The 26,722-nt window shown below is 37.3% G+C and overlaps 1 protein-coding gene across 1 annotated transcript in view; it reads left to right on the top strand.

Annotated features, from left to right (window-relative positions):
- The window catches only part of ETFA (electron transfer flavoprotein alpha subunit), a 77,735-nt gene that overhangs the window by 11,513 nt on the left and 39,500 nt on the right, over positions 1-26,722 (top strand). The window contains exons 2-9 of the mRNA XM_005695108.3: positions 424-570; positions 3,133-3,214; positions 4,313-4,395; positions 7,482-7,581; positions 9,046-9,156; positions 9,805-9,906; positions 11,081-11,149; positions 14,681-14,763. Coding sequence (XP_005695165.3) covers positions 424-570; positions 3,133-3,214; positions 4,313-4,395; positions 7,482-7,581; positions 9,046-9,156; positions 9,805-9,906; positions 11,081-11,149; positions 14,681-14,763 — 777 coding nt within the window. The remainder of the gene's footprint in view (positions 1-423; positions 571-3,132; positions 3,215-4,312; positions 4,396-7,481; positions 7,582-9,045; positions 9,157-9,804; positions 9,907-11,080; positions 11,150-14,680; positions 14,764-26,722) is intronic.

Raw genomic sequence — 26,722 nt, 5'->3', positions numbered from 1 at the left:
AGTTGATTACATTATCATTATTCCTGGATATACTCTGCTCCTTAGTAGTACTGACTGCCCGTGAATGTAATTGGTAGTTGATACCTAGTTTGAGAATGTGTTCTAAGGATTTTACATTCAGATACATATATCAGTTTCTTGTTGAACATAGATTAGTGGGAAAGTTGTTTGGAAATAATAAAAAGATTTTTTTTCTAACAGTAGAATACTAATATGTATTTTCTATTTTTATTAGGCAGGAATATCAGTAATAGAGTGATAGATAAAAATAGCCCAATTTTGCTATTGAGCAAATATTTATAAATACACTTATAGAACTGAGTATTGCATACATTTCTCTTTAAACCACACCTGCTTACCAGTTAGAGCACAACAAAAATTATACCGCAACATTATTTTCCTTTTTTTTTTTTCTCTTTTTAGACCTCATTGCTACGATTTCAGAGTACCCTGGTGATAGCTGAGCATGCAAATGATACCCTTGCACCCATTACATTAAATACCATCACTGCAGCCAAACATCTTGGAGGTGAAGTGTCCTGTTTAGTAGCTGGAACCAAATGTGACAAGGTGAGACATCTTTAAGGTCAACCATAGCAAATAAAATTGCCATCAAGAGACAGGGAATGATGGCGACAGAGTTATAATGAGGACTGTAACCCAAACTGGGCCCTAAACCTCATTAAATGGTCAGTTTCACAACCATTATTGTGTGTGAAAAGAAAACTAAAAGGTTTGCTCACTAGGCGTTTTGTCTTATGAAATGAGGTGGAATACTTGACTTAGTTCCACTGGCGCCGTCTTGTGCCATCAGGTGCCAAGCAGAGAGTCCCCTTAGAGGTTAATCGGAAAAGGCAATGGCACCCCACTCCAGTACTCTAGCCTGGAAAATCCCATGGATGGAGAAGCCTGGTGGGCTGCAGTCCACGGGGTCGCGAAGAGTCGGACATGACTGAGCGACTTCACTTTCACTGTTCACTTTCATGCATTGGAGAAGGAAATGGCAACCCACTTCAGTGTTCTTGCCTGGAGAATCCCAGGGAGGGTGGAGCCTGGTGGGCTGCCGTCTATGGGGTCGCACAGAGTTGGACATGACTGATGCCACTTAGCAGCAGCAGCAGAGGTTAATAGCCAATCCCTTTTTAGTATTGATGAATATACTTGCTGCTACTGCTACTGCTAAGTCAGTTCAGTCGTGTCTGACTCTGTGTGACCCCATAGATGGCATCCCAGCAGGCTCCCCTGTCCCTGGGATTCTCCAGGCAAGAACACTGGAGTAGGTTGCCATTTCCTTCTCCAATGCATGAAAGTGAAAAGTAAAAGTGAAGTCGCTCAGTCGTGTCCGACTCTTAGTGACACCATGGATTGCAGCCTACCAGGCTCCTCTGTCCATAGGATTTTCCAGGCAAGAGTACTGGAGTGGGGTGCCATTGCCTTCTCCGGAATATACTTGCTAATTGCTTTTAATTCCTGAAAGTGGTAAATCTGGAAAAAGTATCATGGGTGTTAATTTTTACTTGGTGTAAGAATTCAAATGCAAGGACTTTCCCAAAACTACAACTGGTACTAGATGTTCTTTGTTTGGTTGTTGACATAAGACAATGACAGCTTTGCAAACTAACCCCCTGAAAAGGAACTCTAATGAGGTTTGCAGAGTCTGTACCTTGGACTTTAGTGTAGTTGAAATTGTGCTGTCATTAAGCTTACACACCTTGAGCCACCAGTTGCCTCTCTCACCATACAGGATCTGCCAGTTTTGTAGTTGGGAGCTTGGACCTCAGGGGAAAAAACCCAGAAGAGAGCTTGTTACTTTTTAGACAATTTAATTGATTTTTTATTACATGGCATTGATGCAGAGCATGTGATATAACGCAGGTTCAGTTAGTGTTGTTTTGGCCAATTTCTTACATGAAATTGGTATCTTAAAATAATGTATTCAACCAGGTGTATGCTTTGTATGCTTATGTGGATTTCTTTACCTAAATCCTGCCAACAACTGTTGACTTTTGCAGTTATAAAAGATAGCTAAGCTCTCTTTTTGGTTGCCCTACTTTCAGATATACAAGTTCTGGATTTGATTTTTTTTACTGTGATTTTAATTAATCTAATATAACTTGGAAGATATATCATAGACAGCAAGTAACTTTTCTGTGTAGTGCCTGAAATAAGAGATGGATTTGATAGTACAATATCCCCTGCCAGTGAATACTTGATTCAGAAGAGTTGTTTTTGCACCGCCTTTTTTCTTGAGTGAGTATTGTTGGAGCCTTGCCCTCCTTTGAGGGAGGGCAGAACGCGTGGCCTTTTATGCTTACTCATCAGTGAATCAGCAAGAGGTAAGAAGACGGTAGACCAGACTATGACTGCCATGTTTCTGCTACAACAGAAACCGGTCATGCGGTACTTAGAGATTTAAAAGAAGGAATTCTAATGGCTTTCTGTATACAGAAAATTTGACTGGTCAAACAGCTTTCCCAGAACCCCATCCTGATTCTAAATAAGAGAAAAAAGGAATTAAGATAGAAAATATTTTGCTTCATTGTAGATAAATCCATGGGGATGGGCAGGAACTCAGGGGTTGACAGTGGACTGTTTTCTCTATAGTTTTCTAAGGCTCTCTATGGTTTTCTCTATGGCCCAGAATCACTGATTTTAATATCAGCAGAAATCATTATTGTCAGATAAAGTGCCGTGGCTTGCATACCAGACTGGTTAAGTCTTGCTCTTTAGTTCTCGGAACCTGAAGTCTGAGATGTCTGAAAGGAATTGGCTGTGTCATTATTATGAGCGAAAGAACCTAACCGTTTCTAAAATGATGGACTTATATTTGTATTGAGCAAAAGGGAAGAGCACGATATACAATTACATTTGAGTGGAGAGCTAAGTTGATTTTGGTTTATCAATTTGTACTTTTTTCAAGGCAAGAATTTTTGCTTAGGGTCAGTAGACCGTAAGATTAATTGGCTTAAGATTTTCTTTGTTAAATAATTTTCTTTTATTCCTGAGAAGCCCTTTTTCTCATAAAAACAGTTTTTACAGTGGCCACTAAGATTTTATAGTCTGTTGAATCTGTAATGGTGGCTCTATTAGTATTTTTCTGCTAGATGGATAATTTAAAACTTTTATTCGTAGGTGGCACAAGATCTCTGCAAAGTAGCAGGTGTAGCGAAAGTTCTGGTGGCTCAGCATGACGCGTACAAAGGCCTCCTTCCAGGTGAGCTTTTCCAGTGGAAAAAATTAATGCCTAAATTATGCTTGAAAACTGAATATGTGGAGAAGGAAATGGCAACCCACTCCAGTATCCTTGCCTGGAAAATCCCATGGATGGAGGAGTCTGGTGGGCTACAGTCCATGGGGTTGTAAAGAATCGGACATAACTGAGTATCTGAGCATGTTAGGTGAGGACCCCTAAACTTCCCTCTCTGGTTACTGGGTGGGTGTTCACCTGTTTCTGCACATTTCAGCATGAACCTGGCACAAGAGAGATTGCTTCAGACTGAGAGTGCCTGTCTGCTCCCCTGCAGGTGTGTGGGAGCCTGGGGCTTCTTTGGGGGGACGTGATGCTCTTGGTTATGGGAGTTGGGCTCCTTTGGTGCTTCCTTGAGCCAAGGATGGTTAGGGAGGGGAAGTACAGCATCAAATTAAGGGTGCAGTGGCTGGCTAATAGCTTTCTTATAGATCAGTAATCAATTAGAATTAAAAACCGAGAAACAAAAAGAAGAAAAAATAATAATAACATTAAAAACCCAGTACCATTTACATTAGCACCAAGAAAGAAGAAGAAAGGAAACAAAATATTTAGGTATAAATCTAAGAAAATATGTACAAGATCTCTGAGGGAAAACTGCAAAGCTCTAGGTCTGCACATACAATGGAACATTATTCAGCCTTAAAAAAAAAAGTTCTGAAACATGCTACAGTGTAAGTGAATCTTGAAGACACTAAGCTACCTGTAATAATCCAGGGGCAAAGGACAAAAAAATGCTGTAGGATTCCATGTATATGAGATATCAAGAGTAGTCAGATTCACAGAGACAGAAGGTAGAATGGTTATTGCCAAGGATGCGAGGGAGGGAATGGAAAGTTACTGTCTAATGGGTTGCGAGTTCAGTTTGAGAAGTTGAAATTCTGGACATGAATGGTGGTGTTGGTACAACGTGCATGTCTGTAATGCTACTGAACTGTATATTTTAAAACATTAAATTTCATCTTATGTATATTTTCTCACAATAAAAACAAAAGGACCAAAAAAAAACCCAACTGAATATGAAAATATTATGAAATGTGTTTATCAAATGTGTTTAATTCTCAGAGGAACTGACACCGTTGATTTTGGCAACTCAGAAGCAGTTTAATCACACACACATCTGTGCTGGAGCATCTGCCTTTGGAAAGGTGAGAAGATTGAGAATGTGGAATCTGATGTCGCTAGTTGGAAGGGTTAGATTTCATGGTGCTGAAAATGTACAACAGACTTTGTTTAGATAGCTAATTCTGGCTTTCAGAATTAATGTAATGGTTTTGATAAAATTTATTCTTTCAAGATTTTGATATAATTTCTGTTAAAATGCTATCTCCAGGCTTTCAGCTATGGTCATAGAGACAACTTTGTTCTTTTGAGACTTTGTCATAATTTTTTATAATGCCACTTCCAGATTTTCAGATTTTCTCATGGGGAAAGCTCTGTTTTTAAACGTATTTTTCTTAAATAACAATGTGGAACTGTCTCATTGTCTGAACGCCATTTGAATTAGTAACCCATTATAAGAAATCGGTTTGCTTTGGTGACTGGTGGATATTTAGACAGGCCAAGTTTATCTGTTTGAGAGATTTGGAAAGGGCTGTGTAGTGGTTGAAGACATCCTTAGGGTAGAGAGAAGTGTAGTCTGATCACATGCATTGTGATATGTCTGAATGTGCTGTGAGATGGGTAGTGGCCTGCATGAGTTATTTACCTTCCTGAAATTCGTTTTCTGATATGTAACATGATGCAGTTTGGCCAGGTGATGTCTGCAGTCTACCAGTCAGAACTATTCAAAGATGGAATGGGTTTTCTCTGTAGCAGTTTCCACTTTCCTTGGAAATGGTTACGTCAGAGGCTTGCCACCCAGCTACTATATTTTGGGATGTTGCAGGTCAGCATTGACTAAAAGATCGCTGGGGACCATTTCATCTATGAGGGTTTTGTTTCTGTGTTAGATGATTCAAACAATTTCGTGAGTCTTGAGTTTCTGTGATGACATTTCACCTAAAAAATTGTTAAACCAAGAAAGGGTGTTTGTTGTAGCTGATTCCCTAGATTTTAATACTCTGGCTTTGATTGCTTTATGGGTGTTTTGAGAACAAAGGTCACATAACAGTATTATAGCTGGTGCTGCAGCTTCTGAATGGATTGGGGACAAGGAAGAGTCCATCAGGTGAAGCTAAACAATTTGCTCTATAGTAGTTCTTCACCGATTGTCTTTTTAAGATACCACAGCTTTATACTGGTAATCTAGAGTTTTAAAACTGTCATCTTTTTGTGCATCAAAAGAACACTGTTAGTTATTACCTCTCCTTCCGTGAAACCACGTGGTGTAGCCTGTTAGATAGTGTCGAGAGGTATCTGTTTCCCATCCATCCTTTCAGGACATTGAGACATGTGCCTTGAAGTGCTGTGGTCAATTTTGTTTTCAAGATGTGCTAGAGTGAAACAAGGAAGAGTATAAGTACAAAAAGTATTAAATTTCAAGGAATTTTAAAAAAACCTCTAAAGCTTTAGAAAGAAATACAGTGTAAATATCATAAAATTTGTGTGAGAATCTGCTCAGCCAGGTAATAATATTCCAGTTGTATTTCCTGAACAGTTAAAGAAGGTGCCTCCAGGAAAGAGTTACTTACTGAAGCAGGCTTTAAATGCTGACAAATTTGGTTTGTTTTAGAAGCAGGTATCTTCTAAACCTCTTATTTACCAAGTTAGAACTATGTTTAATGGCATTTTAATTATTTTCCCAAGCCCTTTATTTCCTATGAAATCTTAATTTTTTTTCTGATTGTGGATTTATAAACTATGGTACTTTTCAGTAGCTCTGTTATTATGGTTGAAAGGAAATTGCTATATAATATAGCTAACAATAGACTGAATATTAGAAAATCTTTAGTGTTGGAGGATGTAGCAGGAGGAAATTTGACTCCAGCTTTCAATACTTGTTGGCATCAACTTATATAGAACTGCTTATTAGATACAGGGTAGAGAGATGAGAAGTGGAGACACATAGCCTCTGCTCTCAGGGTGCTTATAAACTTAATTGAAGGTTATATAATATGTCTATTAAAACTTTTAAAACAAAATACATGTTAGTGCCAATAATTGTACGTGCATGTGAGAGGATGCGGAATAAAGGAGTGATTAGAGGATGGTCCTGAGAGAATTCTTAGAGGAACAGAGAGGATTTGGGGATGGAATGAGGAGAGGAATTTGAGTGCTGTTACAATGAAAGTTCACCTGCTGGAGTTGGTTTCATGTACTGAGTTTAGGAGATGCCATAGAGTAAGCTCTGTGTAGAAAGCAGTGGGGAATTTACCCTTTCTATTTGTGTGATAAAAGCAACACTTCACTTTTTAAATCACACTTAGATGATGTCATCATCTAAGAGAACCTTTGCATCCATAAAGTATGCATATTCATTCTTCACTAACTGATTCTGTTTTAGAGCTCAAGAAATTTAGAATAAAAGCACAGAGATTCTCTTCCTCTTACTGTGAGGTGAAGTAACTAAGTCCTGGGGTTATTGAGGCTTGCCCAGTGATCCCTGCTAGTGGGAGCAAAGTTACCACATGTATCTATTCCAGAGATTTATATGCATATACAGAAAAAGCATATACGTGTGTGTGTGTGTGTGTGTATATATATATATATATAGAGAGAGAGAGAGAGAGAGAGAGAGAGGCTGTGCTTTACTTTTCTCATTTTTTAAATTATATGGATTTACTATAATTTGTAAACCTATGCCCTATTGATGGACACTTCAGTTAGTTTTTATTTTTTTAAATGTGACATCACTTTTTAAAAAGGTGAACATGTCTGATTTGGAATTTTTTCTTTCATGTACATTAAGTAAACATATAAGGATGTTCTTTTTTAGTATTTGAGAATTTTACTGCTCTAATTATTTTTCTATCTTATCTAAATTCAGTAATCTATAACTGTCACACTTTGTAAATGATGATCATTAAAGCAAATATCATATCTCATAATTCAACGTACTGAGTTAAGGTAGTTTATTGCTATAAACTCATAAAACTCTTAATATAGTTAGAGTAGTGATCGACTCGTACTTATGTTCAAAGACTATCCAAAAAGTTGTGCTTGAAGTTGTCATGTGTCTAAAGATGCATGTGAAATATAAAATATTCAAAATAAAGTTTCTATAGAATTGCTAGTATTTTATAGCCATCCATCAGCATGTATGCATGTAACTCACTATTTATTTTGCTTTTAGAACCTTTTGCCCAGAATAGCAGCCAAACTTGATGTTGCCCCTATTTCTGACATCATTGCAATCAAATCACCTGACACATTTGTGAGAACCATTTATGCAGGTGAGTACCCAAGGAAAACAGTTAATCAGTATGTTAAATTTTTGAAAATTCTAAAAGCAGAAATTAATCTTGAAGATAAGATTTTGAAGCATGGATCATCCTAAAGCTTCCTGAAGAAAATCTTAAGTGTTAGATCTATCTTAGTGTTAGAATTGCTGCTGCACCGTGATATGACATTATCTCTGATAGATTTAAAACACACTTTTTTCCTTCCTGGTCATTCCATGTACAGAGTGAGATTTTTCCAGTGATCAATAAAAATTAGGTTTCTTTTTAGTATATTTTGTAAGTGGCTCTTGGAGAAGAAAACTTTATTTAAGAAAAAAATTTCAGTCTTCTTTGCTGCTTCTATTTCATTTCTATCTGCATTAAGAAATTCAGTGAAGTAAGCCAGAAAGAAAAACACCAATACAGTATACTAATGCATATATATGGAATTTAGAAAGATGGTATTGATAACCCTGTATGCGAGACAGCAAAAGAGACACAGATGTATAGAACAGTCTTTTGGACTCTGTGGGAGAGGGAGAGGGTGGGATGATTTGGGAGAATGGCATTGAAACATGTATAATATCATATATGAAACAAGTCACCAGCCCAAGTTCAATGCATGATACTGGATGCTTGGGGCTGGTGCACTGGGACGACCCAGAGGGACGGTACGGGGAGGGAGGAGGGAGGGGGGTTCAGGATGGGGAACATGTGTATACCTGTGGTGGATTCATGTTGATGTATGGCAAAACCAATACAATATTGTAAAGTAATTAACCTCCAATTAAAATTTAAAAAATAAAAAAGAAATTCAGTTCAGTGTCTTTTTAGTCGATTGATCTTTTGCTAAGCACACTGGTCTCTGGTGGGGCTGGAGAAGGCAATGAACTCTTTGATCTTTCTGACTGAACTCAAACCTCTCATCTTTAGTAGTGTTTAAAGGGAAGTATTTGGTTATAGTTTAGGTCACTCTTAATGTAATTGCTAATCCGTAAGAAATGTCTCAAATCCTTTAAAAATCTGGGTGCACATACTTCCCGTCCTTTATGCCCCTACCGTGTTTTCACTTATTTTCTTCCCTTAGCAGGCATAGTAGCTTTGTCTTTATTAAGTTATTGCAGCTCATGTTGTTAAGTTACTGATCATGTTGTTTTGGAGAAGAAAGCTTTTGTTTATATTCCTTTTAGGAAGAATGTACCTGATTAATGTGACAGCCTTTTCCAGTTTGTTTCTTCCATGCAGGTCAGCACTTGTTCCATTTTTAAAGACATCCAAAGTTACATAGAGTGCCACTGATACGTTTCTTCAGTGTTATAGTCCTTTTCCTATATTTAGCAAAGGTAGACAAAACCTAACTGGTCTACGGTTATTTTTTCCTTATCTTTGTGAAGTAAATTCTGAACCTCAAAGGAATACTTGAGGGATTTTTTTTTGCCTTTCATGGTTGTTTTTAAAAATAAACGTGTATTTCAGGAAATGCTATATGTACAGTGAAGTGTGATGAGAAAGTGAAGGTATTTTCTGTCCGAGGAACATCTTTTGAAGCTGCAGCAACAAGTGGAGGTAGTGCCAGTTCAGAAAAGGGTGAGTGTTCATTTGTATTTGTTTTAGTTTCTTATTTTTGGTTCAGACATTATATTAGAATAAGAGATTGCTTCTAGTTAAATCTCTAATGCAGGGTGTTTGAGAGCTCCATCTAAATAAATGATATTCCCAAGTTTATCCAAAAGTAAGAAATATTTATATTATTTTTTTGTACTGTGATTGTTAGTTTGGTGTATATCAAAGGGGTAGGGATGGAGTGCATTAAGATTAATTTGTTATATTGATGTAAGGATTTTTTACTCTCCTCTCATTGTTTATTATAAAAGAGCTTCAATATAATGGAAGACTGTAATAATAGTAAACTTATAGAAGGTGTTAATACTTTAATATATATAGTATCTTATTAAACCCCATAAAGAAATGGTTATTCAGTCTTACAGGTAGACTCAGAGAATTAAATGACTTCTCAAAAGTCATATAGCTAATAACGGTGAAGGCTGGAATCCAGTCCCTTTACGTCTTTCCAAAAATCAGAGAGAATGAAATTAGTAGCAAAAAATAAGAAATCACACTAACAAAATTAAATTTCCTGTGATTAATTCTTTGTGTATTTCTCTTAAAAAATTATTTTCACTATAGTACTTGAACTCATACTGTTTGTTTTGTTATATGTATCAATTTACACAGCATCAAGCACTTCCCCAGTGGGAATATCAGAATGGCTTGACCAGAAACTAACAAAAAGCGATCGACCAGAGCTCACAGGTGCCAAAGTGGTGGTGTCTGGTGGTAAGTAGAATATTGTAATTTTAAAAAATGATGTAAACTTAAAATACTTTGCTTTTATTAATACTTAATTTTAATGGAGCACAGGTGTTTTTTCAAATGTAAGAACTAAGTTGTGAGTATTAGTCCCATTTTACCTATTCGGAAAATGAAATCTTTAGTTTAATAGTTTGGATTTCTGTTGCAAATCTGTTTTATTGGCACCAGGGGGAGCATGGTACAAATCTCAACTCCGTAGCTTTGCAACTTGGTATCTTTGTCATTTTGACTGACTCCTGTGTCATTCTGAAGAGTATGGTTAACTTCTGAAGCAAAGAAAGGATTGGTTGGAATTTCAAGGCTGTGTTGTGTGACCCTTTGCTCTATTTTAAAAGTCTTGCAGCACAGTCCCAGTCTCTATGGATAATTCTTTCGAAGTTTTTATCACATTTAATATGAAAACTGTTAATATTGCATAGGACTTGCTTCTTTTTGTATATCATGCTTCTTACTTAAAAACAAAACAAACAAAAAACCTCAAGAAACAAACAAAAAGACCCATATTTCATAGCCTGCTGACTTTTTAAAACAGTGACTGCTATGATTGAAAAATCTTTCCAAACTAAACATCAAATGAAATAATTAAGCTTCCAAACAACCTCTTATTGCAAGTGGCATTGAGAGGAAATAATTTATATTTCAGAAAGGCATATCTGACTAGTTTATTCACTTATTTTTTTCAATAAATGTTTGTTAGGTATATGTTCTCTGCCAGGCTCATTGCAAAGTGCTGGAGAAATAAAGGAAAAAACGGATTATTCTTGCTCTTAAGGAGTTTGAAGACTAGTGGAATGTCTTCTTTCAGTTGTTCAGTTAAGTATTGCTAAATATAGCAGTGACCAAGATAGGTATGAATCTTGTATTTAAAGAGTTTTTGTTCTAGTGGGGAAGACTGATTTTAAAGACTAATTATACTAGTAGTTAACCAGTTAGTTAATTACAGAATTACAGTAGTGTTGAATGCTTTATTGGAAAAGTGCAAGAGTATCATTGGAGAACTTAGGAAAGGCTTTATAGAGAGGATGGCAGTTGTATAACATGAAGATTCACTCATGCATATGAAGTTCAAAATTTTTACAGAATGGAGTTTATATTTGATTAATTCTTTTTTTTTTTTTTTTTCATCGTCTTAAATGAGGTCGGGGTCTGAAGAGTGGAGAGAACTTTAAGTTGTTGTATGATCTGGCAGATCAACTACATGCTGCAGGTGAGTTTATTTTCCTTACCAGAAAAACATTCCCGTTTCATTGGAAGTATTTTTTCTTCATTATTTCATTTGTATGTAAGTCACTCAAAGCTGCAGATTCTTTGCTTTCTGTGGTTTTCAACTTTTCTGTCTGAAACAGTTTTTCTTAATCTCCATGTAAATGGTGTAGCCTTCAGTGAGGAAAGATTATCCTTGTTCTTTATTATTTATATGATACTCTTACCATTTGCCAAATTTTAGTAGTTTTTTCCATTAAAAAAAATTAAATGTCCACTTCATTGCCTGCTTCAGATTCAGGAATGCCCTTGTTTTTCTCTTTATTGCTGGTCCAATGTAAATCTCTCATACAAATAGAAATTAACATTTAAAAAATTTATAGGGAAGATAGATCTTGTTATTAAAAGTATATTAAGAATGGAATGATGGTTTTTGAAAAAAATCAGAACATTAAAAATATTTTAGTTTTTAATTATACAGCTATTAATGAGTGTATTTTTAATGTCTAGTTTGTTCTCCCCCTTTTGAGAGTTTCGTGTATAACTTTCTGGCTTTTATGCTTTATATTACCTAATATATGTACCCATAGAAATAGTTATGGCTTTGTCTGAATAAAGATGTAATCTTGACTCTTTATAATCAGATGATGGTATTTGACTGAGGATATTTCATTTATTCATTCACTGAATAAATATTTATTGAGTGTCTGCTGTATGGCAGGCACTATTTAAGGAGCTAGGCAAAAAACGATGAATAAAATGAGCAAAATGATTCAAAGTTCTAGAGGCCAGAAGCACGTTGAAATCAAGGTGTTGGCAGAGCCACACTCCTACTGGGGAGTGAATACGTTTCCAGTTACCAGAGGCTGCCATGGCATTCCTGGGCTTACAGCCATGTCACTCCAGGTTCTGCCACTGTCTTCGTATCACCTTCTCCTGTTTATCTGTATCATGTTTCCCTCTACATCCCTCTTAACAGGGATATATGTGATGACATTTAAAAATCACCTAGATAATCCAGGATAAGTGCCTTCTCCCAAGATCCTTAACCTTATATCATAACTGCTGCCACACAGGTAATATTCACAAGTTCTGGGAACTGGAAAGTGAATGTATCTATGGAGGGGCCATTTTGCTGCTTACCACAGACAGTAAACATAGTAAATTAGTAAATAATAAAATAGTATGTTAGGGGCTTCCCAGGTGACTCAGTGGTAGAAGAGTCCTTCTGCCAATGCAGGAGATGCAGATGTGGGTTTGATCCCTGGGTCAGGAAGATCCCCTGAAGGAGGTAATGGCAACCCACTCCAGTATTCTTGCCTGGAGAATCCCATGGACAGAGGAGCCTGGCAGGCTACAGTCCATGGGATCGCAAAAAGAATCAGACGTGACTTAGTAACTAAACAACAATGAATGCACTGGGAAACCAAAAAATAATCCACATAACTTGCTTTATTGTGGTGGCTTGAAACTGAACCACCAGTATCTCTGAGGTATGCCTGTACACAGAAGGGTGTGTGTAGGTTATATGCAAATACTGTTCCATTTTATATGAGGGATTTGAGCATCCTTGGATTTTGGTGTCCTTGGAAGGGTTCTGAAACTAATCCCTTGTGGATACCAAGGAATGATACTAAGTTTTGAGATGTCTAATTACAGACACCCTAATAGAGTTGTCAGTTAAGCAGTTGGTATAGGAATGTGGAGTTTGAAAGTCTGGACTGGAGATAGAAATTTGAGAATCAATTGCAAATTTAGATGGTATTTGAAACTGTGAGACTGGATGAATTCACCAAGAGTGTAGATGTAAAAGAAGTCCTAGGACTAAGCCCTAGGTGCTGCAAGATTAAGAGGTAGGGGAGAAGAGGAGAATGAAGACCAAAGACAAACGGAAAAGCAAGGCAGGAAAACCAGGATGGAGAGTGTGATGTTCTGGAATCTAAGTGAAGTGGCTCAGTAAGGGAAAGCATGATCACCTGTGTCAGATGCTGCCCACGGGTCAGGGAAGATGAGGACTGAAAAGTGCCTCATTGATCAGCCACGTAAAGGTCATTAGTGACTTTGAGCAATTCTAGTCATGGTGGTAGTGGGGGCAAAAACCTGATTGGAGTGTTTAAAAGTAGTTACCTGGTTGTATTCACTTCATGATCAGCCCGCGAAGCTGATCACGAGCTGAGCTCATTTGTGACCTGTGTGCTTTTCTTGTATGTGTGCCATATTTTAATTAAAAAGTTTTTAAAGTAGAATGGGAGGCCTGGCAATGGAGACAATGAATGCAAATGACTCTTTAGAGGCTTCTAATCATATGGTAGAGCAGAGAAATAGACAGTAGCTAGAGGGGAAGCAGGACCGACAGAGGAACTTTTTAAAGATTAGAAGATAATAGCATGCTTTATATGCCGATGGGAATGCTCCAGTTAAGAGGGAAAGGTTAATCATACATGAGAGGAGAGTTATTGGAGTGATGTTCTTGAGTCGGTGGGAGAGAATATGAACACAGCTGCAAATTGATGGGTGAACGTGTTAGTTGGAGCAGGTTTCAGTTTTTTAGTGAAATTGGAAGCGGAATGTTAAAAGAATATTGAAAGTTTGAAGAGAGAGGAAAGATACAAAATTACAATGTAGGACAGTCTGAGAGAAGTAAGGCCTATTTATTTAAAGTACAAAACAGTTAACATGGCTGAATATTGGCGTTTTTCTCCAGTCATGCTGAACAGGACAGGTATGCAAAGGGGAGAAAGATTGCTTAGTCAGTAACCAGAGATGGAGGTTTTCCACCATCTGGAAATAAGATGATATAAGAGGAGGGCAAGGAAATTGAAGGCATATGCAGAGGAGTGCTTAGAGTCATTGATAATAGAAACTGAACTGGGTAAAGAAAGAAGGGAGAACATAAGGGGAGAGAGGGACAGTGGAAAGAATTATAGACCTCAGTGGGGTCAGAGGGTAGTTGGAGTAAGGGACTAAAAGGGGTCAGCTGGAATGGGGAAGTCACAGAGAGATTTTGGAAATTGAGATTGTTGATGATATTGGCAGTGGACAGATTGAGGATATGACCACGGGTGTGGCTGAGGTAGCGTGAAGGGTAAGATGACTGGAGAAGAATTGCTCAAAGCACTGAGGAGCCAGGATGTCAAAGTCTTCAAGAATGAAGATAAGACTAGTATTGGAGAGAGTAACGAAGACCCAGAAGCTAAAAATCCTAGAGAAATGAAGGGAATTGACCTGCTGGTTAATAGAGGACACAAGCAATATACGAGTGACATTATCCGATGACACGAGATTCAAAACTGAAGGCTTTTAAGGAGAAAGGAGGGAAACCTTTTTGAGAGTGGCAGTGAGGCCCTGGAGTACCACCTTGAGGCCCCAGTGGTATGAGGATGGTGGCAGACAAGGCAGCATCTGCTGGAGAGGATTGGAGAGGGTGAAAAAAAAAGTCTTTCTTTTAAAAAATCTTTTAAAAACCGTTATCAGTGAATGTCCCCAACAGATTGAATAATAGAGCTTTAAAAAATGGCAACTATTTTTTTCTCAGTTGGTGCTTCTCGTGCTGCTGTTGATGCTGGCTTTGTTCCCAACGACTTGCAAGTTGGACAGACAGGAAAAATAGTGGCACCAGTAAGTACTGCAGTAAAATACGCCGTGCACAATTCTGCGGGGGTAAGAACTATAGATATCTGTGGAACAATCATCTCAGTGAAGTGATGACCTCTTCAGTGTACCTAAGCAGTTACCCTTTATCCTGGTGAATGTGTCCTCATAGGCCTATGGATTTCTTGGCCTCAGTAAAAAGTATAGCAGGTCTTAAATCCAGCAGTGTTTTTCAAAGTTTTTAAAGTGGTAGAATACTTTGTCAAATTTATGTCACAACACTAAATATGAAATTGAGAGAAGCATCATTTTATTATATAGATTTTGTAAGTTCATCTTAGCATTTATTTACCATAGTGCCTATGTATTATAAAATCTGTACATAAAACTAATGAATCTCTATTAATGAACACAGACTTTCAAAATCAGGACCTGTGAATTGACAGCTGTAGTCTGACATCTTCCTGAACACCTAGTTTATTTCTGTATTATGTCTAGTTGCATGAAATTCAGTAAATTCTGTAAATTTAGGAATTCCGATTCCCTTCTGATCCATATTAGATTATTCTTCAATTAAAACTATTCAAAACTTAGGAATATATTGGTTTCAAAGTTGAATTACTAACAATATTGAATGATTGTTCACATTTCTTAGATGATACAAGGTTTCAGTGGGTAGAATTCTTAGCCAGCTTAAATCGTCTTTATTGTGTGGAGGAAAATGAGTTTTTAAATATATTTCAAAATGTACTTTTAATGTATTTCAAAACAAGATATTAAGTCATATCTATTTAAAAATCTCATATCTCATCAGATGTTTGTTTAAAATTTCAAAATAATAAAAAAATTTAAGTCTTGTCTTTGAAGTTTGTTTTGAAGAGAGTTCAATCTTTTGCCCATTTTAAAATTGGGTTCTTTGTCTTTTTATTGCTTCTTTATTCATTTTCTTTTGAAGAGCAGAAATTTTTATTTTTATACTAATTATTGATGGTTGTTAATGCTTTTTGTGTTATTCAGCTTATTTGAACTCAGATAAGATCTCAGAATCTAAAATGTGTACTAAAACTGTAAACAAAGTTAGAAAAACCATGTGACCTGTTTGCTTGTGATTCCACATTTGTCAGGCTGTGAGAACATTTATTGAGCAGGTAAATTCGAACCTTCCCTGACATTTAATGAGGAATGGCAAATAGGTTATTTTTTGGAAATCTTGTTTGTCCTAGTGTACATGAATAAACATCTTTAGATTTGAATTTATTTACCAAAGATGAAGCCCACAACCTTTCTAATCAGTAATCTTCTACAGCAAAGTATGGTGGGAGACAGGCTTTTATTTACATTGACTTTTCAGGAACAGTACACTTGTTATTAAGTAGCATGGCAGAATGAAAGAAAAGGACCAGTGTCATCCTTACTTGTATTGTAGATAAATGTCATGCAGTCAGCTTTCTTCAACGTTACTGTCATGACTGTAGGATTACTAAAAATTTTTCATAAGGAATTTAAAACATATTAAAGTCTTTAATATGCAGATATTAAGTCTCAGATATGAAGATGACACCACCCTTATGGCAGAAAGTGAGGAGGAACTAAAAAGCCTCTTGATGAAAGTGAAAGAGGAGAGTGAAAAAATTGGCTTAAAGCTCAACATTCAGAAAACTAAGATCATGGCATCTGGTCCCATCACTTCATGGGAAATAGATGAGGGAACAGTGGAAACAGTGTCAGACTTTATTTTTTTGGGCTCTAAAATCACTGCAGATGGTGACTGCAGCCATGAAATTAAAAGACGCTTACTCCTTGGAAGAAAAGTTGACCAACCTAGATAGCATATTGAAAAGCAGAGACATTACTTTGCCAACAAAGGTCCGTCTAGCGAAGGCTATGGTTTTTCCAGTCGTCATGTATGGATGTGAGAGTTGGACTGTGAAGAAAGCTGAGCACCGAAGAATTGATGCTTTTGAACTGTGGTGTTGGAGAAGACTCTTGAGAGTCCCTTGGACAGCAAGGAGATCCAATCAGTCCATTCTGAAGGAGATCAGTCCTGGATGTTCTTTGGAAGGAATGATGCTAAAGCTGAAACTCCAGTACTTTGGCCACCTCGTGAGAAGAGTTGGCTCATTGGAAAAGACTCTGATGCTGGGAGGGATTGGGGCAGGAGGAGAAGGGGACGACAGAGGATGAGATGGCTGGATGGCATCACGGACTTGATGGACGTGAGTCTGAGTGAACTCCAGGAGTTGGTGATGGACAGGGAGGCCTGGCGTGCTGTGATTCATGGAGTTGCAAAGAGTCGGACACGACTGAGTGACTGGACTGAACTGAACTGAAAGTCTTTGATGGGCTTCCCTGGTGGCTCAGATGGTAAAGCGTCTGCCTGCAATGTGGGAGACCCGGGATCGATCCCTGGGTCAGGAAGATCCCCTGGAGAAAGAAATGGCAACCCACTCCGGTACTCTTGCCTGGAAAAGTCCATGGACGGAGGAGCCTGGTAGGCTACAGTCCATGGGGTCGCAAAGAGTCGGACATGACTGAACAACTTCACTTCACTTCACTTCAAAGTCTTTGAAGACTTTCTTTAACATGAATCCTGTATTCCCTGGAGATTCTGGCTCATTAACTCTAAGTTAGACTTCAGTGTGTGTGTGTGTGTGTGTGTGTGTGTGTGTGTGTGTGTGTGTGTGTGTCTGTCTGTCTGTCTGTCTGTCTGTCTGTCTCTGTGTGTATTATTTGTCTGTGTGTATTTGTGTATGTGTTTATTTTTAAGACTCTAAATCTTTTTTGAGCTGATTTCAAGTTTACAGAAAACTTTCAAGTACAAAGTAAAAATCTTTATTTTTGTGGACTGTTTGAGAGTAAGTTGCTGAGATGATTCTCCATCATTTCCAAATATGTGGGACATTCTCCTATAGAACCACAATACAACTTTTAAAATCAGGACATTGGCACCAGTACGTTAATACCATGTGATCATCAGACCCTGTTCAGGTTTTGCCAGTTGTCCCAATAATGTCCTGTATGTATAGCAAAGGGTTGTAATTTGCAATCAAATGTTGCATATGGTTGTCATATGTCCTTCCATCTCAAACAGTTCCTGTCTTATTTTGACTTTCATAAACCTTGACACTTTTGAAAATTATAGGACAGCTATTTTGTAGAGTAGAATGTCCCTTATTTTAGGTTTGTCTGTTGTCTCCTCACCGTTCAATTTAGATTATATATGCATCTTTGACAGGAACATCCCAAAAGTAATATTTCATCCTATCAAGTGGTACACAGTTTCATTGTGTCTTATTAGGTTTTCACTTTGACTGTTTGATTAAGGTGATATTTGTCAAACTTCTCCATTGTAAAGCTGTTTTTCCCTTTGTAATGAATAAATCTTTTATAAGGAGGTACTTTGAAATGATGTGAATATTCCAGTTCTCAAACTTTCAATTTATTCATTTACATTTATTTTCTTATAAGCAAACATTGAATAGGGACTTATTGTCCCTATTATGTTCAGTGGGTGAAAATCTGTTGTTGTTATTTTTGTTGATATACAAATTGTTCTGCATTTGGCCAGTGAGAAGCCCTTCTGGGGGCTTCTGTATCTTAACATGTTCCCATCTTTCTTTGGGGCCTTACTGATAGAATAAGATGTTCTAGGCTTTTTGTACCTTTGCTATCCCAGCCCTGACATCAACCTTTTCTCCAGGGAATCCTGGTTCCTTTTAGTGAAAGAAAAGTATGAAGCTGACATCTGAATATTAATTGTGCTCGTTGCTGTTCAGATATTGCTGTTCTTAGGACACCTCAGTGAAAAAAGTTAGGGAGTGTGTGTAGGTTTGTATGTGTAGGCAGATACACAGACTTATGTATTCATAATAATACATTGCTTGATTTTTAAATGTTAAACCACCTTGAGTTCCGGTGATAAGTCCTACTTGATCATGATATAGTACCCTTTTAATATATTGCTGGCTTTCATTGACTGATGCTTTGTTAAGGAGTCTGGGGTCTGTCTTTATCAAAATAATTTGTAATTTTCCTCCTCATCCCCAATATCTTTGTTTAATTTTGGTATTGGCATTATGCTGCCTTCATGAAATGAGTTTAAAGATATTCTCTTCTGGTGTATTTTTTGAATGAGTTTGTGTAAGATTGGTTTGTGTTTGTGCCTTTCGTAAATGTTTGATAGAACTCACCACTGAAGCCATCTGAGCTTTGAGTTTTCTTTGTTGGAGCATTTGACAGTTAACTTAGTTACTTTAATAGATTTAGGGCTATTCAGATTTTCTATTTTGTTTTGGGTCTGTTTTGCTAAGTGATGTATTTAAAGGAATTGGTTCAGTTCTCTTAAGTTATCAAATATATTGGATAAAGTTGTTTATAATCTTGCCCTGTTTCCTTTCATTGTTTGTAAAATCTGGTGTGACAGCTCCTTCTAAATTTTGCAGTTTGTGTCTTCTGTTTTTTGTTTCCCTTTCCTACATCAGTCCAGTGAGGAATTTGTAATATTAAACATTTCTAATGATTTAGCTTTCTAAAATAACAAGTTTATTGAGTTACAGCTCATTTACCATACAGTTTATCTAATTAACTATTTAATTCAGTGACTTTTAGTTTATTTACAGAATTGTATAAACATCACCTGTTAGTTTTACTACGTTTTCATCACCTTCAGAAGAAACTGCACACCTATTTTCTTTCCAGCTCCCCAATCCTAGGCAAACGGTTGTGTTTGACTCTTTGCGACTCTATGGACTGTAGCCCACTGGGCTCCTCTGTTAATGGGATTTCCCAGGCAAGAATACTGGAGTGGGTTGCCATTTCCCTCTACAGGGGATCTGCCCAACTCAGGGATAGAACCTAGGTCTCCTGCGTTGCAGGTGGATTCTTTACCCATCTGAGCCACCAGGGAAGCTCTTTCTGTCTATATAGATTTACCTATTCTGGACATTTATGTAAGGGGAATCATAGAATATATGGTCTTTTATGGCTTTAAAAAAATAGCATAATGTTTTCATTTATTCATATTATAATATTCCTTTTTATTGCCATATAGTATTCCATTATATGGATATACCATGTTTTATGTATCCATTCATCATCTGATGGAAATTTGGGCTGTTTACTTTTTGGCTGTTATGAATAATCCAGATAGGAATATTCATATACAGGTTTTTGTGTGGATATATGCTTTCATTTCTCTTGTGTGGGCATATGCTTTCATTTCTCTTTGATACACAGGAGTAGACTTGCTGGTTCATATGATAACTTTATGTTTAACCTTTTGAGGAACTGTTTTCCGGAGCAGCTACACCAAAAATGAACCAATTCTTAACTTTCTCATTGTTTTCTTTTTATTGATTTTTGCTCTTAATTTCCTTCCTCTGCTTACTTTGGATTTACCTTGCACTTAAGATAGAACTTTACTTCATTAATTTTGTATTTTGCTTTTTAAAATGTAAATGTTAAAGATAAAATTTTCAGTATTAAAATTCATTGAATCTTATTTTATGGCCTGACAAATGCTGTGTTGTGGTGAATATACCTTGTGCACCTGAAGAGAATGTGTATCCTGCCATTAGACACTGCAGGAATACTTAAAAATATGGCAGCAGAGATATGTCCCAAATGAAACAGAAAATTTTGAAAACACAGGAAAAAATGGACAAAGCTTTGATGAACAGTGGGACAACTTTAGGAGGTCTATTATGTGTGTAGTTGGAGGAGAAAAACTCAGATCTCAGATGCTCAACAAATACCAAGAATAGGAAACAGGAAGAAAACTACAAGGCATGTTACAGTCAGATTGCTTAAAGAATGATTAAAAGAAAAAATCTGTTTTTCAAAATAGAAGTTTTATTTTTAGTACATTTGCTTTGGAGGGAGAGCCAATTAATTGGAAAGAGTGCATAGTTTAACCAACATCAGGTCTCTCTGCTGCATTCCCTGTTGAAACTTTTCTTTTTCAAAGTCTTCTCTTATTAAGGTTCTAACAGAGTATTGAGCAGAGTTCCCTGTGCTATACAGTAGATCCCTGGGTAATCTGTTTTAAATACATCAGTGTGTATATGTCACTTCTAATCTGTCCCTCCCCGCCACCCTCTCCCCCAATAACAATAAGTTTGCTCCCTTAAGTCCATGAGTCTGTTTGTGTTTTATAAATAAGTACGTTTGTACCTTTTTTTTTTTTAAGATTCTGAATGTAAGTAACATCCTATGATATTTGTCTTTCTCTGTCTGCCTTACTTGACTCTTTCATATTCTTTTCCATCATAGGCTATCACAGGATGTTGAGTATAGTTCCCTGTTCTATAGAACAGGCCTTTGTTGCTTATCCATCCTATGACAGTTTGCATCTGCTAACCCGGACTCTCAGTCTTTCCCTCCCTCACCCCTTGTCCCTTGGCACTGCGAATCTGTTCTTTATGTCTATGAGTCCATTTCTGTTTCATAGATATGTTCATTTGTATGATTTTTCAGATTCCACATATGAGAAATATCACATCATAATTGTCTTTCTCTTTCTGACTTAACTTTGCTTAGTATGATAATCGATCCATGTTGCTGCAAATGGTATTGTTTCATTCCTTTTAATGACCTGAGTAATATTCCATTGTAGGGCTTCCCAGGTGGGTCAGTGAGAGACGCAGGAGACACAGGTCCAATCCTTGGATTGGGAAGATTCCCTGGAGTAGAAAATGCCAACCCACTGCAGTATTCTTGCCTGGAAAATTCCACGGATAGAGGCCTGGCGGGCTACAGTCTGTGGGGTTGCAAGGGTATTGGACATGACTGAGCATGCACGCAGTATTCCATTCCTTATGTGTACCACACCTGCTTTGTCCGTTCCTCTGCTGTTGGACATTAGGTTGCTCCCATGTCTTGACTATTGTAAGTAGGGCTGCAGTGAACATTGGGAGGCCTGTATCTTTCAGAATATTGGTTTCCTCCAGGTATATGCTCAGGAGTGCGCTTGCTGGATCATGTGGTAGATCTAGTTTTAGTTTTTTAAAGAATGTGTAGTGGCTGTACCAATTTATATTCCCATCAGTACTGTAGGAGGGTTCCCTTTTTTTTATACCCTCTCCACCATTTATTGTTTGTAGAATTTTTAATGATGGCCATTCTGACTGGTGGGAGGTGATACCTCATTATAATTTCGATGTGCGTTTCCCTAATAATTAATGATGTTGAGCATCTTTTCCTGTGCCTCTTGGCCTTCTGTGTGTCATAAATGTTAGTTTCCAGATTCACTGATTCTATAGCTTTCTCCAGTTAAAGATTAGCAAGCACCTTTTATTACTTTAAGTGAAAACAAAATGAAGACCTGAAATCTCATGATCAAGAATTGTTTTCTGGCAGACAAGCAAAGCTGTTTCATCTGTGTTTATGGTTGATATAATTATATTCAAAACCCATAAATAAGGTATATCCACGTCAGTACTGATAAAAAGAAATTCTTAAAAGCAGTGAGAGAAAAGTATAAATGAACTCAATATTCCAGTCAAAAAGCAGAGATCGCCAGATGTATAAAAAGCAAGGCTCAACTATATGCTGCCTATAAGAAATACATTTAGACAGAAAAAGATACCCCATACTAATAGTAAACATAAGGAATCTGAGGTGTCTTTATTAATATCAGATAAAGCAAACTTCAAGACAGTGAGTACTGCCAAACATAAAGAGGGCCATAACTTGATGAACAATTTATCAGTAAGACAGAACAGGTAAGTACCCAATAACAGAAATTCAAACTACATCAAGCAAAATCTGGCAACTAAAGTGAAGAATAAACAAATTTATTATCCTAGTTGGAGGTTTTGGTACTATACCTAATATACCAAGTACTATAGTGTTTGGTACTATACGAATAATTGATGGAGTTCTGGACCAAAAAATCCAGTTAAGATATAAAAGATCTACATCAGGGAGAACAAGCTATATGTAAATCACACAGCAAGTATTTTTGGTTTTATTGGCCATGGAGTGTCTGTCATAACTGCTTAACTCTTCTGTTGTAGAGCAGGAGCAGGCATAGACTTGTAAATAAATTAATGAGTTGTATTCCATTAAAACTTTATATACAGAAGCAGGTGGCAGTCCAGGTTTGCCCTATTGACTTAGCATTTATAGAACACTGAGCCACCTTTTTTTCCTCTACTTTTATTCTAGGACTCCAGTTCCTCATATTTTAGATATCTTTACATTCTTCTGTAGGTTAAGTTTTGTTCATTCCTTTTCATCTTTTTTTCCCTCTGTTCTTCAGACTGAATAATTTTCATTGACTGACCTTCAAGATTACTCCTGCTGCTACTAAGTCACTTCAGTCGTGTCCGACTCTATGCGACCCCATAGACAGCAGCCCACCAGGCTACCCTGTCCCTGGGCTCTTGTATAATTTCTGATATGCTGTTAAACCTAGCTAGGAAATTTCTTATTCTGTATTTTTTTAGTTCTAGATTTTCATTTGGTTCTTTTTATAGTTTCGTTTCTCTGCTGAGGTTTCTTATCTGTTCAAATATTATAGGTACCTTTCTTTACATCTTTGACCATGCTTGTAATAGCTGTTTTTAAATCCTTGTGTACTAATTCCAAGTTCTTGGTTATTTCAGGATTGATATGCTTTGATTGTAGTTTTCACATTTTCCTGTTTCATTATGTGTGTAGTACAATGGTTCTCAACTTTTTTGTCTTGGGACTCCTTTTAAAATTTGTTGAGGGCCCTCAGAGAGCTTTTGTTTATTTGGCTCATAGGCAGTGATGTTTATTGTATTAGAGATACAAACTTAGAAATTTTTAAAATGTTTATTCATTTGAGAAATTTTTAAAGTGTTTATTCATTTGAAATTAAGTTATTTTATTAATTAATAAATAATTTTCATTAGAGTATAGTTACTTTGCAGTGTTGTATTAATTTCTACTGGACAGCAAAGTGAATCAGCAATATGTATACACATATTCCCCTCCTTTTTGGATTTCTTTCCCATTTTGGTAACCACAGAGCATCAAGTAGAGTTCCCCAGGCTATATAGTAGGTTCTCATTAGTCATTCATTTTAAACGTACTTTCAATAGTGTATATATGTCAATCTCAGTCTCCCAACCCCTCCCACTACCACCACTTTCCTGCATGATATCCATATATTTATTTTCCACGTCTGTGTCTCTACTTCTGCTTTGCAAATGTGGTCATCTATATTTTTCTAGATTCCACATATATGCGTTAATATATGATACTTTTTTTTTTCTTTCCAACTTACTTCACTGTGTGTGACAGTCATTAAGTCCATCCACATTTCTACAAATGACCCAATTTCATTCCTTTTTATGGCTGAGTAACATTCCATCGTATATATGTATGACATATTCTTTATCTATTGCTCTGTTGATGGACATATAGGTTGCTACCATGTCCTGGTTATTGGAAATAGTACTGCAGGGAACATCAGAGTGCATGTGTGTTGAGTTTTGGTTTACTCTGGATATATGCCCAGTAATGAGATTGCAGGTCATATGGTAGGTCTATTTTTATTATTAAAAAAATTTTTTTTCTATTTAATTGTATATCTACATGAGATGATGGATGTTCACTAAACTATTGTGATAATCATTTCATGATGTATGTAAGTCAAATCATTATACTGTACAACTTAAACTTATATAGTCAATTATATTTGAATATAACTTAATAAAAACGCTAGTAAAGTAATGATCAAAATTCTCTAAGACAGGCTTCAGCAATATGTGAACCGCGAACTTCCAGATGTTCAAGCTGGTTTTAGAAAAGGCAGAGGAACCAGAGATCAAATTGCCAACATCCGCTGGATCATGGAAAAAGCAAGAGAATTCCAGAAAAACATCTATTTCTGCTTTATTGACTATGCCAAAGCCTTTGACTGTGTGGATTACAATAAACTGTGGAAAATTCTGAAAGAGATGGGAATACCAGACCACCTGACCTACCTCCTGAGAAACCTGTATGCAGGTCAGGAAGCAACAGTTAGAACTGAGCATGGAACAACAGACTGGTTCCAAATAGGAAAAGGAGTTTGTCAAGGCTGTATATCGTCACCCTGCTTATTTAACTTCTATGCAGAGTACATCATGAGAAATGCTGGGCTGGAAGAAGCACAGGCTGGAATCAAGATTGCCAGGAGAAATATCAATAACCTCAGATATGCAGATGACACCACCCTTATGGCAGAAAGTGAAGAGGAACTAAAGCCCCTTGATGAAAGTGAAAGAGGAGAGTGAAAAAGTTGGCTTAAGGCTCAACATTCAGAAAACTAAGATCATGGCATCTGGCCCCATCACTTCATGGAAAATAGATGGGGAAACAGTGGAAACAGTGTCAGACTTTATTTTGGGGGGCTCCAAAATCACTGCAGATGGTGATTGTAGCTATGAAATTAAAAGACGCTTACTCCTTGGAAGGAAAGTTATGACCAACCTAGACAGCATATTCAAAATCAGAGACATTACTTTGCCAACAAAGGTCCGTCTAGTCAAGGCTATGGTTTTTCCAGTGGTCATGTATGGATGTGAGAGTTGTACTGTGAAGAAAGCTGAGCACCGAAGAATTGATGCTTTTGAACTGTGGTGTTGGAGAAGACTCTTGAGAGTCCCTTGGACTGCAAGGAGATCCAACCAGTCCATTCTAAAGGAGATCAGTACTGGGTGTTCTTTGGAAAGAATGATGCTAAAGCTGAAACTCCAGTACTTTGGCCACCTCATGCGAAGAGTTGACTCATTAGATAAGACTCTGATGCTGGGAGGGATTGGGGGCAGGAGGAGAAGGGGATGACAGAGGATAAGATGGCTGGATGGCATCACAGACTCGATGGACGTGAGTCTGAATGAACTCTGGGAGTTGGTGATGGACAGGGAGGCCTGGTGTGCTGCAATTCATGGAGTCGCAAAGAGCTGGACACGACTGAGCAACTGAACTGTACTAAACTGAATCAAAACAAAGACAGCTAGACTTAAGAAAAAAATTAATATAGTTACTAAATGACCCAGATAACCAAGATGGTGTGGTCACTCATCTAGGGCCAGATATCCTGGAGTGTGAAGTCAAGTGTATCTTAGGAAGTATTACTATGAACAAAGCTAGCACAGGTAATAGAATTCCAGTTGAGCTATTTCAGATCCTAAAAGGTGATGCTGTGAAAGTGCTGTACTGAATATGTCAGCAAATTTGGAAAGCTCAGCAGTGAGCACAGGATTAGAAAAGGTCAGTTTTCATTCCAGTCCCAAAGAAGGGCAATGCTAGAGACCATTCAGTTGTGCTCATTTCACATCCTAGTAAAAAAAAAAGTGTGTGCTCAGTTGCGTCCAACTTTTGCAACCCCAGGGACTGTAGCCCACTGAGCTTCTCTGTCCATAGGATTTTCCAGGCAAGAATACTGGAGTGGGTTGCCATTTCCTTCTCCTTACTTGCTAGTACGGTTATGCTTAAAATCTTTAAGCTAGGCTTCAGTAGCTCGTGAACTAAGAACTTCCAGATGTACAACCTGGGTTTAGAAAAGGCAGAGAAACCAGAGATCAAATTACCAACATTCACTGGACCATGGAGAAAAGTAAAGAAGTTCCAGAAATACATCTACTTCTCCTTCATTGGCTATGCTAAAGCCTTTGACTGTGTGGATCAGAACAAACTGTGGAAAATTCTTAAAGAGATGGGAGTACCAGACTGCCTTATCCATCTCCCGAGAAACCTGTATGCAGGTCAAAAAGCAACAGGTAAAACTGCACTGGTTCAAAATTGGTAAAGGAGTACATCAAGGCTATATATTGTCACCCTGTTTATTTAACTTTAAGCAGAGTACATCATGCGAAATATCAGGCTGGATGAATCACAGGCTGGAATCAAGATTGCTGGGGAAAATATCAACAACCTCAGATATGCAGATAATACCTCTGCAATGGCATAAAGTGAAGAGGAACTAAAGAGCCTTGTGATAAGGGTGAAAGAGAAGAGTGAAAAGGCTGGT

Source organism: Capra hircus, chromosome 21 (genome assembly GCF_001704415.2).
Source record: "Capra hircus breed San Clemente chromosome 21, ASM170441v1, whole genome shotgun sequence".
Classification (NCBI taxonomy): Eukaryota; Metazoa; Chordata; class Mammalia; order Artiodactyla; family Bovidae; genus Capra; species Capra hircus.
Note: the sequence above shows the minus strand (reverse complement) of the source record. Positions and strands in the feature narration are given on the sequence as shown.